General features: G+C 39.1%; 1 protein-coding gene across 1 annotated transcript in view; it reads left to right on the forward strand.

The window, feature by feature from the left end:
- The first annotated feature begins 1,466 nt into the window (after positions 1-1,466).
- Positions 1,467-15,039, forward strand: part of DCHS2 (dachsous cadherin-related 2) — an 88,653-nt gene continuing 75,080 nt past the window's right edge. The window contains exon 1 of the mRNA XM_018071050.2: positions 1,467-1,538. Within this exon, the coding sequence (XP_017926539.1) occupies positions 1,467-1,538 (72 nt within the window). The remainder of the gene's footprint in view (positions 1,539-15,039) is intronic.

The following is a 15,039-nucleotide window of genomic DNA, read 5'->3' on the forward strand; positions in this document are numbered from 1 at the left end:
CACATGGAAGTAATCAATTATTCTGCCACTCACAAGCTTTATAATTTAGTTGGAAACTTCCCCTTTACATATAAATATCAGGTTGTGGTGAGCTTTCACAGCAAAAGTTAGGGGTTTTAACATCTTAGTAGAAGTGGTACCTAGAAAACTTCCAGAAGTCCAGCAGATGCTTGAAACAGATCTTTTACTGAATTTTAGGTGTCAGTATTTTTCATAGCAATTGTGCAAAAAGATATGCTGAATTTTCTTGGTGACACTGATGCTTGTAATAAAGGGAATTAAAAATAATAATTAGGTACTTTTCCCACTCCTGCCTACGCCAGGGTCCAGCTCTAAACAATATCTAGCCTCATGGAAAGCTTTTGTCCTCTAAACCCAGCAATACAGAACATGGAACATGCTCAGGTTACAGAGGCTCTTCTGCAGCTGTGCTTTCAGGTAAGCCGGTATTGCTGAGCAGTGAGCAGCCTGATTGATAGTGCTTAAATCAGAATGGGAGGGAGAGTTCTTTTCTCCCAATCCTCTCTACAAACTACAAAATTTTTTTTCTTTTGTATTTTTAATATTTTATCGAGGTGCCTAATGTTTCTATCCTAGACCATGTGGCTGGTTTATTTTTCTTATTTGACTGAAGCTGTTTCAGCTTCTTCATCTGTCCTGTACAGTCTGTCTGGACAGAAGCTTTCCTCCTGAAGTCACTTGTACAAAATGCATGTATTGTTGCACTGTGCTTTATAGGAAACTCTTCATGTTGTAAGCATTAGCATAGTAAACTGGCAGATATATAGACTTTGAAGACTGATTATAATAGAATAATGTTTCAAAGTATACAAAGAGACTTAAGTTATATGGGGTTTCTTTCCAATTGTTCATGTTAACTTTTTGCATTATAATATTTATCAGCTCAATAGATAGAATTTTTCATAGCATGAACCAGGATGGTGGTTTGTTCTGTGTGCTGCTAGAAAACTTGCTCATATGAAAAACATGCTGTAGTGGGTTTCTGTGGCTGGGTTTTGGTAGCGGGGGGCTACAGGGGTGGCTTCTGTTAGAAGCTGCTAGAAGCTTCCCCTGTTCCATGGAGCCAATGCCAGCCGGCTCCAGGATGGACTTCCTGCCGCTGGCCAAGGCCAAGCCAATTAGGAGTAATAGTAACGCCTCTGTGATCACATATTTAAGAACAGAAGATTGTTGCGCAGAAGAAATTCCAGCCAGGGAAGAGCGGAGTGAGAACATGGGAAGAACAATGCAGACACCAAGATGAGTGCAGAAGGAGGGGCAGGAGGTGCTCCAGGTGCCGGAGCTGAGGCCCTGCAGCCCGTGGTGCAGACCGTGGTGGAGCAGCTGTGCCCCTGCAGCCCTTGGAGGACCATCAGGGTGCAGAGACCCCCCTGCAGCCCATGGAGGAGCCCATGCTGGAGCAGGTGGATATCTGAAGGAGGCTGTGACCCCATGGGAGGCCCAAGATGGAGCAGGGTCCTGCCGGAGACCTGTGGCCCGTAGAGAGGGAAGCTCACGCTGGAGCAGGCTTTTCCCGGGTAGGACTTGTAGCCCCTGTGGAGGACCCACGTCAGTACAGCTCATCCTTGAAGGACTGCACCCCATGGAAGAGTGACACATGGGACAGCAGTTTGGGAAGAGCTGCTGCCCAAGGGATGGACTCACGCTGGAGAGGCCCATCAGGGACTGTCTCCTGTGGGAGGGACCCCACGGGAGCAGGGGAAGGACTCTTCTCTCTGAGCAGCGGCAGGAACAACAACTGACCATAACCCCCATTCCCTGTCTCCCTGCACTGCTGGGGGGGAGGAGGAAGAACATGGAAGGAGGGGTGGGAGGGGAAGGTGTTTTTAAGACAGTTTTACTTCTCAGTCTTTGGCTCTTATCCTGTTAGTAATAAATATAAGTACTATCCCCACTTTGAGTCTTGTTTTCCCCATGAAGGTAATCAATCACTGACCTCTCCCAGCTCTTATCTCTACTCATGAATTCTTAGCTGGTTTTTTCCTCTCTGCTCTGTCCAGTCACAGAGGGAGAGTGAGAGACCGGCTTTAGTGGGTACCTGGTATCTGGCCAGGGTCAACCCACTACATATGCTTTTAATAACGCAACTGGATTTTGTTTGTCAGCAGCATTTGGATTTGCATGCTTTAATAGTAAGGAACACTTTAGTAACATCAACGTGACAAATGTGGCACATTTAGTCCTATCGTGAGGCATTTTTTGTGTGTGGCAGCATTTCTGTTTTTCTAATTAAGTCAATGAAAGACCTAGTTCTGTTTTTTTTTTCTTGTCTTTCTGCAGTGTGGTTGGTAAATCTCAAACAGTCTTGCCCCAGATAGTGGTCAGTCTGTTTCATTTCTGTGGGAAATTGCTGACATGCATTGGCAAACTTTTCCAAACTTCAAAGCTTAGTCTATTAACTGTCAGGCTTCTCTGGTTCTGCCAGTGTTGTTATATATTTATGTCAAAAGGTATCTTTTTCCTCCTGTGTTCCTGGCCATGATGATTCTTTAGTTCTAGTTCAGTAATCATGGAGTTTAGTATCTAGTTCTATTTCTGAATTCCTTGTCCATTCAGGATGAAAGCTTTCATTGGTAAAAATAGGGTGAAAAGAAGCACTCAGGGACAGTTTCTCTGACTCTTTATTCTTCCTGCTTTTTTTTCTTGATTTTCTTTTTTAGTACTGTCTGACTTGAAAAGAGGCAAGTGTCTTCTTTTGAAGCTGTTGATTACCCTTGTTGGGCAATGCTGCATTTTTTCTTTAAGTAAAAGAAAAAAGATACCTTTCAGTCTATTCCTCTCTTAAGCACTTGAAAGTGTCCAGTACCCAGAGCTTTACTGCTAAGTAAACATATCTGTTTATATATCTATAATTATGTGGTCAGCTAGCCTGTAAGTATAAATAGAAAGAGAAGTTTTAATTTTGTCACTATGTGTCCTCTGATGTCTGTTATAATAATACTACTGTTCCTGTTTATTCAGAGCTAGCTTTGGATATTTTACTTGTATAACAATTTAAGCTATCTCATTGACCACAGTGTTACCAGCCATGAAGAACAGCAAAATTCAGTGTGTTTGGCCCTGCCATTTAGATTTCTATTTGTTTCTGGAACCTGACTGGTCTATTTTCCTTAGTATTATGGTATAAATTCTTTATAGTTGTGAGTTATCTTTCTGAGGTTTTCTACTTATAATTGTTGCTACTGTGCATTTTTCTCTACATTTCTGTGATATTGTGAAGAGTATCACAATTTTGAACAAACGTAGATTCACTGCAGTCTGTCTTTAGATGCATCTATAAATGAAGAGCCACTTGATTTCACAGACAGTCCAGGGATATTTAAGATAAGGCTTGAATTGTTTGGTAGCAGTATTACATCAGGAATTTAAAAACTTTGTGAGATTATTTTGACAGTAATTTTCAAGTTTCCAGGTGTCTCTATTGCAGAAAAATTCCACCCCAGCTGTGTAGATAGCCTACATACCTCTCAGATACAGTTCATCAACCACTGTCCTAAAACAAATTTAAAGCTTCACATTTTATACCTTCAGATTGACTGTGGGCAGTATTTTGTTACAGAATGAAATTTGCTTTCTTCCAGAGCTGTGCAGCTGTAGTGTGTCCAAGTGCCTTCATCTGAGGAGCTACAGAACCAATAGGTCAGGTCCTGTCATGAAAAAGAAACAAGCACCCACTCTTCTTTGTAAAATACGATACTGACTCCTCACTGTGAAATCAGGCTCAAAGCAAAGTGAGAAATTTAGCAGCTGCTCTTAGTTTTTCTTGAAAGGGCTCACATGCTTCCATGAGACTTGTGTTCACTGTCTTTAGGCTGCAAGAAACCTGACTGCTTGAAAATACTCTCATTCCTTCCACTTGCCTGGATATTATTCTCTGTGCCAGGGTGATGACTCTTTCCATGGCTGCTTATCCTCAGCTGTGACTGTAGATGAGTAGGTGTGAGTGGACTTGTTTTCACAAGCAACTTTGTTCTGGAGGCTACATCACAAAAGCATGAAGAAAACTCCACTGGGCAGAACTTGAAATAAACCATAAAAAATATTTTTACTATGCTGGCACTAGATGCATAGCAGATGTAGTTACAGTAAAGGAGTTTTGTATGCATTATCTTCTGGGACAAAAGAAGACAGTGTAGCTGACCTGATGCTTCTCAGGAGTTGAGAGTCTTTATAGAGCAGTGCTCTGGTGCCACCTCCTTATTCAGACCCTTGGACTTGAAGCTTGGCACTGCCAGATGATACAGGCAAAGAAATTATTAAAGTGTAAAATGAGGCACTACTGTGTAACACAAATTACTGTAGAAAGAACACAGTCTAATTTATAAAACTCATCAATGTACTGGGCTTTTGTTACTGTAAGAAAAAAAATCTATTTTTCTTAGGCATATTGAATAATGATACTGTAACAATATTGTTTTCGTAATACATCCTTCTGTGATTTTCATTTAGTTACATAACTGCTAAGCTTGTTGAAATGGCCATATTTGAAAAGATGTGCTTTGACCTTCTGTGTAGTGAAGTATTATCTTAATAAGCTTTAAGATCTCCTCATCAACTGTGTTCAATAGTGTTTGAAAGTGAACAGGTTTTTATGTCTGTCAATAAGAATACATGAACTTAATAGATAGAACAGTATAAATAGTGTTGAAAATGTGACGATGTTCCTCCACTTCCTCAAAATTGCATCAGATCTCCTTCCCATAATGGATGTCAGCAATGTATTTTCTTTCAGCTCCAAGTAAAAGTAATTCTTCCCACTGAACAGCTACTTCAGTGTTCACTGCTTTGTTGAGAAGAAGGGAAGTTCTGTAGTCATCTGGAATAAATTCAATTTTGTGCAAGGGAAGGACTTATGTATCTGTCTCATTCAGAAACTAGTGGTGCCTTTGGACACAGTGCTTGTTTGCCTAAGGGAACACAGATATGTTTCTTTCTGCTTTCTTTTGATGTTTCTGACCAAATAACTGCTTACTTGAGGGTGAGGGGCATTTTGGTTTATCTGTTACTGTCAGAAGAGTAGTTTAGGAAATTGGTTTTGCCTTTTATTTTGATAAATCTAAGGTTTGTTGCTGTCCTCATCCCTTCTGGAAATGATCCTTGCATTTTTTGTGTTCATCATGGAAACAAGAGTTTGAAACATGTAACTTGAAACTAATGGTTCTGTCACTTTTGAAAAGCAGTTTCTTCCAGAGGTGAGACATTTCCAATGAAGAGGTCTAAAGATAAGGATGGGAGCTTTAAATTTGACCTGTTATTTAGTGGAGAGTTAGTCAGAGAAGAATAAATGGAGAGGAGATGTGCTGAGTGACTGGTTGCTGAGGAACTGCCGTGCTGTCTTTCAGTTTGGTGGAAGCCTTTCCAGGATTTGAAGCTGTGGTGTGTTCAGTTATCTGCTCCATTGCAGTCCAAGTTGTGAGGCCTAAAGGTGAAAGAGCTTGTGATCATTCTGATTAAGTCCAGCTGTGGCTGGAATGGAACCCTGTGAGCTCTTCTGGCCTTCTGAATGTTTGGGAAGAATGATAAATTCAGACGAATACCAAAATGGGTAGCTTAATGTTCTGTAGGGAGATTACATTGGATATGGGTGATAGTTGAAAGGTGGTAGGGTTTTTTAACACCTTCGAGGTGTTTATGGCAGTAACATCCCCAGCTGGGAGGAATCCCACTTCTTGGCAGTTCCTGCATAGACTTTGAGGCAATTCTTGTCATGTGCCTCATTTGGTTTACTCAGGAATTGGGAATTTACAGACAGTAAATAAATAGAGGAGTTGAATAAATGGATAGCCAAATATGGTATGCTTCAAAGTGCTTCTCAAAAGATTTTTAAAAGGGAATATGACATAGCTGAAAAACAAGGAAAAGTTAAATTTGCCCTTATCTTACAAACCCAGCTTGTTAGGAACAGCTTTGTATCATGTTATTAATTGTCTTACTCCTTATTCCTTCTTAGCCTTCATGAATGGGACTGGATATCTTTGGCTGGTTACTGCTGCTTCATTTGTCTTTGTCACTGAAACCCCTGTAAGAGAAACTATTCCTTTTGGCAGCCAAGCAAAAAAAAAAAAGTCCAAAAGTGTACAAAGTAGTGAAACCTCTGTACTAAAAGTGTGTTCCTTTGTGATTGGTGCTGATACACATCAACAGGAACTTGTCCTGTCAGAGGGGAGAAGGGGTTTCATTTTGCCAGGGCTGTTAGTTTGGGGTTTTTATGGGAACCAAGTATATATTAAGGAAATATTTCAGTTTCCCACAAAATTCATAAAGTCTCATTCCACTTGTTTACATTAAAACCTCCAAATGCAGTTCACATGACATTATTTAGTAACACACAAAATGACTGCTGTGTGACCTTTAGAATTTGATAAAAGTAGTATGTAATTATGGACAGGTTAAACCAATAGAAAAAAAATAATAATTACTTTACTGAGTGAGTAAAGCCCTAAAAAGAGGGAGAGTAGATCAGTTTAGCTGTTATCCAGCCAAAGAAAATAAGGGTCAAGATCTCAATAGTAGCAGAGATTTATGGGATTCTGATGCTCCCTGAACTTATATCAACAATATACTAGCTTAAAATTAATTAATTAATAGTTTTGCATCTATATTGTAACTGTATTTATGTTAAGCATGTTAATGTGAGACAGCTGCTACAGCTTCATACAGAGACAATGTCCACATGATGAGCTGTTTCTGCATGCAGCAGAGAGGATCCAGTAATATTCATACTTTAAAGTGTTGTAGAAAAATGCTGTTTCACCTCAGAACTTTGTCTTAGCAGGTTTTTCTCATTTCCATTGGTTCAAAGTTCAAAACTGTAGATACTTGTTATCTGCAAAATAGCAGAAGCAGCTTACTTTCCTAGTTGATGTTGGTAACACATTTGAAGATGAGAAGCTTTTAAAGTTTGTCGGTGTGTCTATCAATAACCAATAGGCCCATGGATAAGCCAGATGATCAGCAGTGCTAATTCCTCAAAGAATGCAGGGGAGCTGCATGTAAAGTAAAGTAGACAGACATGCTGCAAACACTCTTATCACAGGATTTGTTCGCTAAAGGCTGTAGTTTTCTACACTTGATCTTTTGAGTTATATCACTTGATGTCATGTAATTATTGTTTTTTTAATTAATGAGCTTGATTTCAAGGTGAGATTACTCTGACAGACACAATGATTTGATGAACAGGTATTCTTTAAGGGTTTAATTCTTTTGTTAAGGTCTGTGCCAATTTTACTTGCTTGAAGAGATTTTGTTCCAATGTATTTTGCAGCAAGAGACATTTCTCACTTCTGTCATGAAATTATCCCATTCAGTAATGACATACTCTCCAGAAATAACCATAGAATAGACTTTTTACACTTAATGCATGAATTCTACAGCTTGTTTAATTCCTGAAATATGTTTTTTTCCTTGTTGCATTCAATATTTGGGCATTGGTAGCCTGAGCTGTGGCCAGGGTCTCTATAGTGTTGTTATCCACAGCAGCAGTCACACCTGCCCGCAGCTGCCTGGAAACAGAGGGTTCTCATGAAGCTGCAGTCCAGAAGACCTGATCACTCCAGGCTTCCCATAATTTGTCTTTATCCCTGTGTTTATTTTGCAAAACATTATCAATATTTAGTAGTAACTTTTTTTTGTTGTCTTTGGGCAAGTTAAGGCACAGGACTAAGATGAGTACATGGCAGCATGACTTTGCTCATATTTTATTACTGATACTATTTACCACTGAGTGGTGTTATTTTCTATACTAGGTGTGAAATGAGCCTTAATAAAGGTGCAGAGTTTGCAGGGTGATGATGATATAAAGCTAGTGATCATTTTTCTGAAATTTCCCAGTCCATGGCTAGTATATTAAAAAATAATGGAAGTCTTTGTGAGGGGAAAGATTGTTAAAGGCAAGCAAATATACCATGGCACAGTTTGCTTTGAATTTGGTGTTAAATATATTTTTATTAATTCTGTAATAAAGAAGAAATTGCATAAGATTTTTTTATTTGTGAAAAAATTTAGTTTAAGAATTTTGAAACCCTGAAGATGTATTCTGTAATTAAAGGAGGCATTTAGACTGGAGGGAAGCTAGAGCAAATAGCAGTTATTTTTCATCAGATTATAGATTAGATGGTAGGATAGAAAGGAGATACTTACAGGGAGGAAAATAATGGTGAGAAAGAGACCTTTTTCTGCATGCTGGCCTGCATCCAGGGTTTTTCTTTTGTCTGAAACCCACAGGTGGTGGCACTGGGGTTAGTTTCAAAATGTGTTGGAGTGCAGTCATGGTCAGTTCAAATCAGTCCATCTGGATTTCGTGTAGTAATAGAGAATACTGCCTGTGCTGAGAAATTGATTTTGCCATACATTTTGCAAATGCCTTTGCATGCTACTGTGATACTGTTACTAAAATCCTGATTATTTTGTGATGCAGAACAGTAGGAATTCAGGGCAATGTTGCCATGTTTTTTTAATCTTTGTTATGGAATCTCTAATTTTGTTTTGTCATTTTTTATCTCTGTAGTATAATTCTATATTAATTTAATAGTGGAATTATAGAACTTCTTTCCTTTTCTCAGAATTGGGTGAAAAAAACCCCACCTTTAACTGCATTTCTTTCCTATTCTGTGTCATGGTTTACTAAGTGTTTTCAATTTTTTTTTAATTCAGACAGTTTCTACAATTTTCTTACTGTCCTTTAGTTGTTCTCAGCCTGTTCTTCCTTTGCCTTCTTGTATGTTATGTACTTTAAAAGATATTGGTGTGTGGCCATACATTTACAAAACAAATATGAACTTTAATTTGGGATTTTAAGTTTGCTGTGTGAAGCTGCACATCTTCCTGGAAAAGCTGTGGCAAGCAAGAACATTGAATAATGCTGGTGTCAATGTCTTTACAGGACACTTTTTTTTTTTTTTTTTTAGCTGCTGGTGGGTGAGGTGGAGGAACCTCAGTGACTTCAGGAAAAGTATTTTTTGGCTCTGAAATTATCTTGGAAATCAATGTTGTTGTCTGTGAATGGGTGTTTTACTCTAATTTGGTGCAAGTGGATCTTCAAGGAGTCAGAAAAGAAAGACTTTTGCATTGCGGCTGTGAAGAGCCAGATGCTGTAGCCAGTATGGTATTATTATTGAAGGCAACTTTAGCACAAAGGACTGTATCACTTGGTAGCCGTGTTGTGTATCTGTTGCTTTCTCTAAAGGCTGAAGACCTGGATTTCTCTGATAATCTCATTTTCCTGGAGTTTTGTTCCGAGTTTCCCCTTTTCTCCTTTTCTGCCTCTGTAGTAAAATTGTACAGCACTGTGCTCCATAGTGCTCAATCTACATTATCACTAGTCATAATAATTCAAACCTTGGTCTGTCCTGCAAAGTATGTCCTGCTCCTGATTTTGGTGTGTTCTCTAGCTTCTTAAATAGTGCCTGTAGAAGATGTCTATAGGACTAAGTGGAAATGAAGTAAGAACTTCTTTTCTGTAAAGATGGTGAATTGCCACAGGATTTAGTAGAGGAACAGTTTACAGTTCCAACTTTTTGAACTGGTATATAGAATAGCCTTTTGTAATTGTATAGGAAATCATATAAGAGGTTAGAAAATAGATTAGAGAAAAAAAACCCTTATTTTTGTTGCATTCTGTAGTTTTATTTTCATTCTAGATTTTATTCTGAAAATAAAAGGAAACTTTTTTTTTGTCCACTTTTCAGTCATGTCTTTCCAGGCTAAGTATAGTGTGACATGTGCCTTTATACTGCTGTGACACAGGAGGGGTGGGAACCATTGGTGATCCAAAAATGCCACTGTTACTCTTAGGATGAGACAACTGAGCCTTCTCACCTTTATTTCTGATCAGCAGAAAAAAAGTAAATTCAGTTTGTTACAGAACAGATGAACTGGCTCTCAGTACCTGCCTGTATTGTTGTCCATTCTAACTGCAATAGCATATGATATGTGGCACTCCAGAAGACTTAAACTTGACAGATGTTTCATGAGTGACTGTGCATTCAGCACACTAAATGTTGGCACAGGGAACTGCGCAGCCACTGTTATGAACTTGTGCTCTTTAAGTGGTGTGGCTAATTTTGGAGAAGCAGACTGAATCCTGCAGAGGAGGAGTGGGTAAAAGGGAGAAGGCTGCAGGAAATGAGATCATGATGTTGGCAGTGGACAAGTGACAGAAGAATCAGGAGATGATGTGAAGGGTCTTTTAAGGATTATTTATATTTAACTAATGAATCTATCTCCTTTGACTTTATAGGAGACTGCTGAAATAGTTTGCAGGAGCAAAGACAGTCAACTTCCATTGGCTGTAATTATGTGTTGTTAGCACAACTAGGCAAAAGACCCTTCCTTTCCTTAATTTATCACCTTGGATTTTATAATACAAAGGATAGAAGTAGTAGTAGTAGTGCATGTGTGAAGCAGTGCATTTATTTGCCTGATATTTTCTCCTGATAATGACAATCTTTCGTGAGTAAAGAATACTACAGTTTCTATGGATAGTTTTCAGAGACAAAAAACCCCCACAACATTTTCAGTTGTCATTAGTGAGAGAAAATAAATGTGAATCTTACTGTTCCATTTTACAGTGCGTTTAGAGATTGCCTCTGTGGCTGATGGAGAATGTATAGTAATTTCAAAGAAAGTTTTGCCCTGTAATCAGAATACAAAGTATTGATTTTGTTGTTCGTTTTTTCCATGAATCTCTTCACCTTGCTTACAAATATTTTTGAGCATATTGCACAGCCTAGCAGATAATTATTATAATCTTGCCAAGTGCTTGGCAAGCATTGCCTGCTCTGTGGCAATCCTGTTCAGCTCAGCTGCTCTCAAGAAGAAGCAGTTTCTTTCTTCAGTGTAGGCTATTTATGAGTGTGTGTTAATGGTAAAGTAGCTCTACTAAGAATTATTAGACATCTCACTGCTCATAAGCTTCAGCTGCTACTGCTATGGTCACTGTGTTCAATTATTTCTAGATGTACTTCCAATCCATTCTGCATTCAATTCCAAACAGACTCAATTTGTATCACCCCACCTGTGGTCCCGGTGCATGCGATGTGCATGAGATTACCAGATGTGTGTTTAGGCTGGGCTGCTGGAGCGTTAGGTTACAGATGTGAAAGCAGCTCAAATGACAAGAGTTGTGAATTGTAATGGAGCACAGAGCATGGTGGCTATGTGGAGATCATGTTTCTGTTTCCTGTCACAAAAAACTGCATGTGCAAAATACAGGGCTTGAATGCTAAAGTGCACAGGCTTCTTTAATTCTCTAAGCGTGAATGTGTAGAACTGATGGGCCAGATGGACTACACTTACCTTGCGGTAGAGCAGTTGCTTTCCCACCAAACCCCATCACTCTCAGCATAATTAATTCTTTCACAAATTTCTAAAGCATATTCTTTAACACCCTGTAGGAAGAATCACATTTAAAAATGTTATTTTCCTGACTTTTTTTTTTTTTTTTGTGTGTGAAGGTTGTTTTTCTCTTTTTTCATTCCTGGCTTTCAGCTCTTTTTGGAAAGTAGTTCTTTGATAGTAGCACGTGTGTATTGAGGATGGTTTGGTTTGGGTTTTTTTCCCCCATGGAACTGACTTTTTTAAAATGTCAAGTTTAATTTTAATCTTTTCAGATAAGACACTGGGTTTCCTCCAACTGCATGTCACTTCCCACCATCACTTTTCTACTGGAGTAAATTTTGAGCTGCACCGGTACCATGCTTGCTTTAGGCCACATTAGGGAATAGTGTTCCATTATTCCCTAATGTCACTTTGTATTCTTTGACCTTTCTGTGAGTTGATTTCCATTCTGTCCCATGCGCCATTATTGCATCCTACCTTTCAGTCAGCACACTGAAGGCTTCTATCCTTCCAGTAAATGGTAAATTTCGAAATTTGAAACATCTGCCAGTTAAAAAAGTTCTATACTTTATGGTGAAGTGAATCTAAATGTCAGAAGTTGTTGTGGAGGTACACAACAGTGGTGTCTGATGCCAGATCCAATGATGATAAAGATCTGAAGAAGGCAGACCAACCAACTCCACTTTCCTTTTTGACAGAGGACTCTGGGACACTGGTTGAGGTCACTCTTTTAAGAGATCATTTCATGCCTTTTCAACTTTCATGAATAAGTGATCAGTAGCAACAATTAGTTATTAGTCATTATGAATGTTCCCGTGGGCTCAAGAGACCTTACTGCAACCTGTGGACAGAAGCATGGATAGAGACATCAAGGATTAGAGCATCATCTGTGGAGAAGGATCTTTGCTGGCCCTGATCCACCACTTTCTAGGACACTGTCAGAGACTGAGATTTTCCTTTTCTGCAGTGCTGACCAATGTCAGCTTCATAGTCAGTCAAGGAGATGAGGTTTTTTTAGTGCTGCATGATGTGACTCTGCAGATACAGTAGCCAGCTTCTCAACGCAAGCTGTGACTGATGTCAAATGTTTCACATTTCAGAACTGGGAAACAGAAAACAAAGACTGGACTTGTTTATCTTGGCCAGAAAATGAACAAAGGAACACTAACCAGAGGAATTATGAAATACTGTATAGTTCAGATTAGATATTATAAGCTTTTGACTCCTTGTCTAGCATTGAAAAAGCATAAATTGAAAAACAATGGGGTAACATTCTTCCTGTGAAGAAAATTTGTAGCCATGACTTGTTTTGGCAGGGAGTTTAACATCCTTGGAGAAAGGTTGGACCTTTATGCATGTAACACAAGAAAAGACAGTTCATTCAGAAAAGCTTAAAGAAAGAATAAACCCCTGACCTTAGCCTATTTAACTATTGTACTTATGTTGAACCCTTCATGGGAGACAAGAAGAAAGGAGAGAAGAAGAGTAGTTTTGTTGATTGTGGGGTTCTTGCATCTTACTCTTCAGACCCTGGGCCTGGCTGTTGTTCAGTAACAAGGTCCTACATTAAAGACTCAGTTGTTATGCTCCAGTCTGGGAGTTTTATATCTTTATAACATTTCTTCAAAAGCTACAGTTTCACTTGGGAAGGAAGGGGGGGAAAATGAGGTTATGTGGTGAGACCAACTAGAAAACAAGCTCTGATTCTGTATAGTGGATTGAGATCTTGAGAATAAAATATGCTGGCGTATTTACAAGCAAAGTGGAAAACAGTGGTACAAAGTGGAAGGAGCACACACTGTAGCCCAGATATCCCCATCTCTCTGTTCTGTTCTCTCCAGTGTCTCTTGTATGGATGAAATATAATAGCTCTGTTGTGAAACTTTAGCTGCTGTGATTCCCACTTGTGTTCTTTAACAGGAGCCAGAGCTCACTAAGAAACTGTTTAAGAAGTTAAATGAAAAGACTCTTGCCATGTGTCTGCTGTATAGCTGCTGGTGGGGGGAAGCTGTCACTCTCTGAGGAGGTATGGGAAAGGATGGGTCCAGGTCTAGGAATGAAATGGCATGGCAGAGGTTGGGAAAAACAAGCCATTTTTTTGGCCATATGGTGAAAAGCTCCAGTAAAGTCAGCTGAGATTAACTAACATCATGGACAGGTACCAATAGTATGCATGAGAGATGGAAGCAATTGAGAGCAGAATCTCATTATTCAGCAGTTTGCTATTCTAATGTGTCTTTTTAGTTTCTCCAGAAAATGGAAGAATATTATACAACAATGAAAATTAAAGGGCTACAAATTTAGCACATAGATGTGACAAAACTGCCGGGATCCTTTTCGTTTAATAAGAATATCTGTTCTGTTTATAGTTTAAATACCACACTACAAATGCTCTCATCCATTAGTTTGAGAAAAAAGTAATGAGGAAATAGGGTATGGATCATCTAAGAGTAGCACATGTGATAAAGTGATTTAGTATTAGAGACATATTGTCTGAATATTCAGGGAGGCCTCAATCCTCCCTAGACATATGGATGTACAAATTCTGTATACACCAAGTTGGACATACGCTTCTTTTTGGAGTTTCTATGTTTTTAATTTTTATTTCTGCAGAGCAGATACTGAAGAATTCCTCTCCTTGCCAGCACCATCTCATTCTTCTGATTGCTGAAGCTGAAATTCATTCCAGTTAACTGTTTTGATCACTGAAGGGGCTAAATCCAAAATGTTCAGAACCATTTCCCAGAACAGAGAATTTCCTTTTCCTAAGAGAAAACAAAAGACTTTGGAGAATTCTGGAGCTGAGCAAATGGACCTAACCATCTGATTTTCATCATCTCCCACTTCAAAGCAGCTGACTTCTGCTTTGCAAGAAGTACAGGAACAGTATAGGACTCTATAGTGTCCTGTTTGTAGGAGAATTCTTTATCAGAAAAAAAGAGTTGCTTCCATCTGTATCACTGATGTGGCCAATTTATACCCTGTCATCCTCTCTTATTTCCTTCCCGGAACTTAATCCACTTTTACTAATTAAATATTGCTGCTAGTACACAGCGTGCTTTCCTTAAATATTACACTATGAAACTTAGCCACATTCTGTGGCTTGTAGATGTGCTTGAGCTATTCCCTCATACAATGTTCCTTTTGTTAGGGGGTGTATTTTGTGAATGCTTAAGGTTTGTCAGGTATTGGATCAGGCTATTTAAAAGCACTCAATTCATGCAGCAAGAGGTATTGGTGAATAAAGTATCGGAGTTTGTAATGCATCTGTTGTAATATGCTGGGATCCACTTGTGCTGCAGGTTCATGACTCCTTTCTCTTTGGCCCTGTTAGCTGGCTCTGGACTGTTGTGGCCTGGGAGCTTTTGTAACTTGGCATTTCTGTGTGGCATGTGTAGCTCAGGAGGATAGTCTGCTCCTGAGTCCCCATTTGATGAAGGTGCATCTATCGCATTGACGCAAATGAAACATTTGTCACACAGTGCTCCATCTGACTGTGTATGCATGTTACATGACTTGTGTGCATGTAACGTGCTGGTCTTGTGGCCATCATGTCATGGGGTTTGTGCACAGAGTTTGTATGAACAGGGAAAAATTGTAGAATGAAAGGCTGTGCATCTTGTGGTTTCTTTTAGACATCTAGACTAGTCTGAAAAGGGAATAGAGGTATTTCTGGCCCCA

Source organism: Manacus vitellinus, unplaced genomic scaffold, assembly GCF_001715985.3.
Source record: "Manacus vitellinus isolate BGI_N305 unplaced genomic scaffold, ASM171598v3 scaffold_0_pilon, whole genome shotgun sequence".
NCBI lineage: Eukaryota > Metazoa > Chordata > Aves > Passeriformes > Pipridae > Manacus > Manacus vitellinus.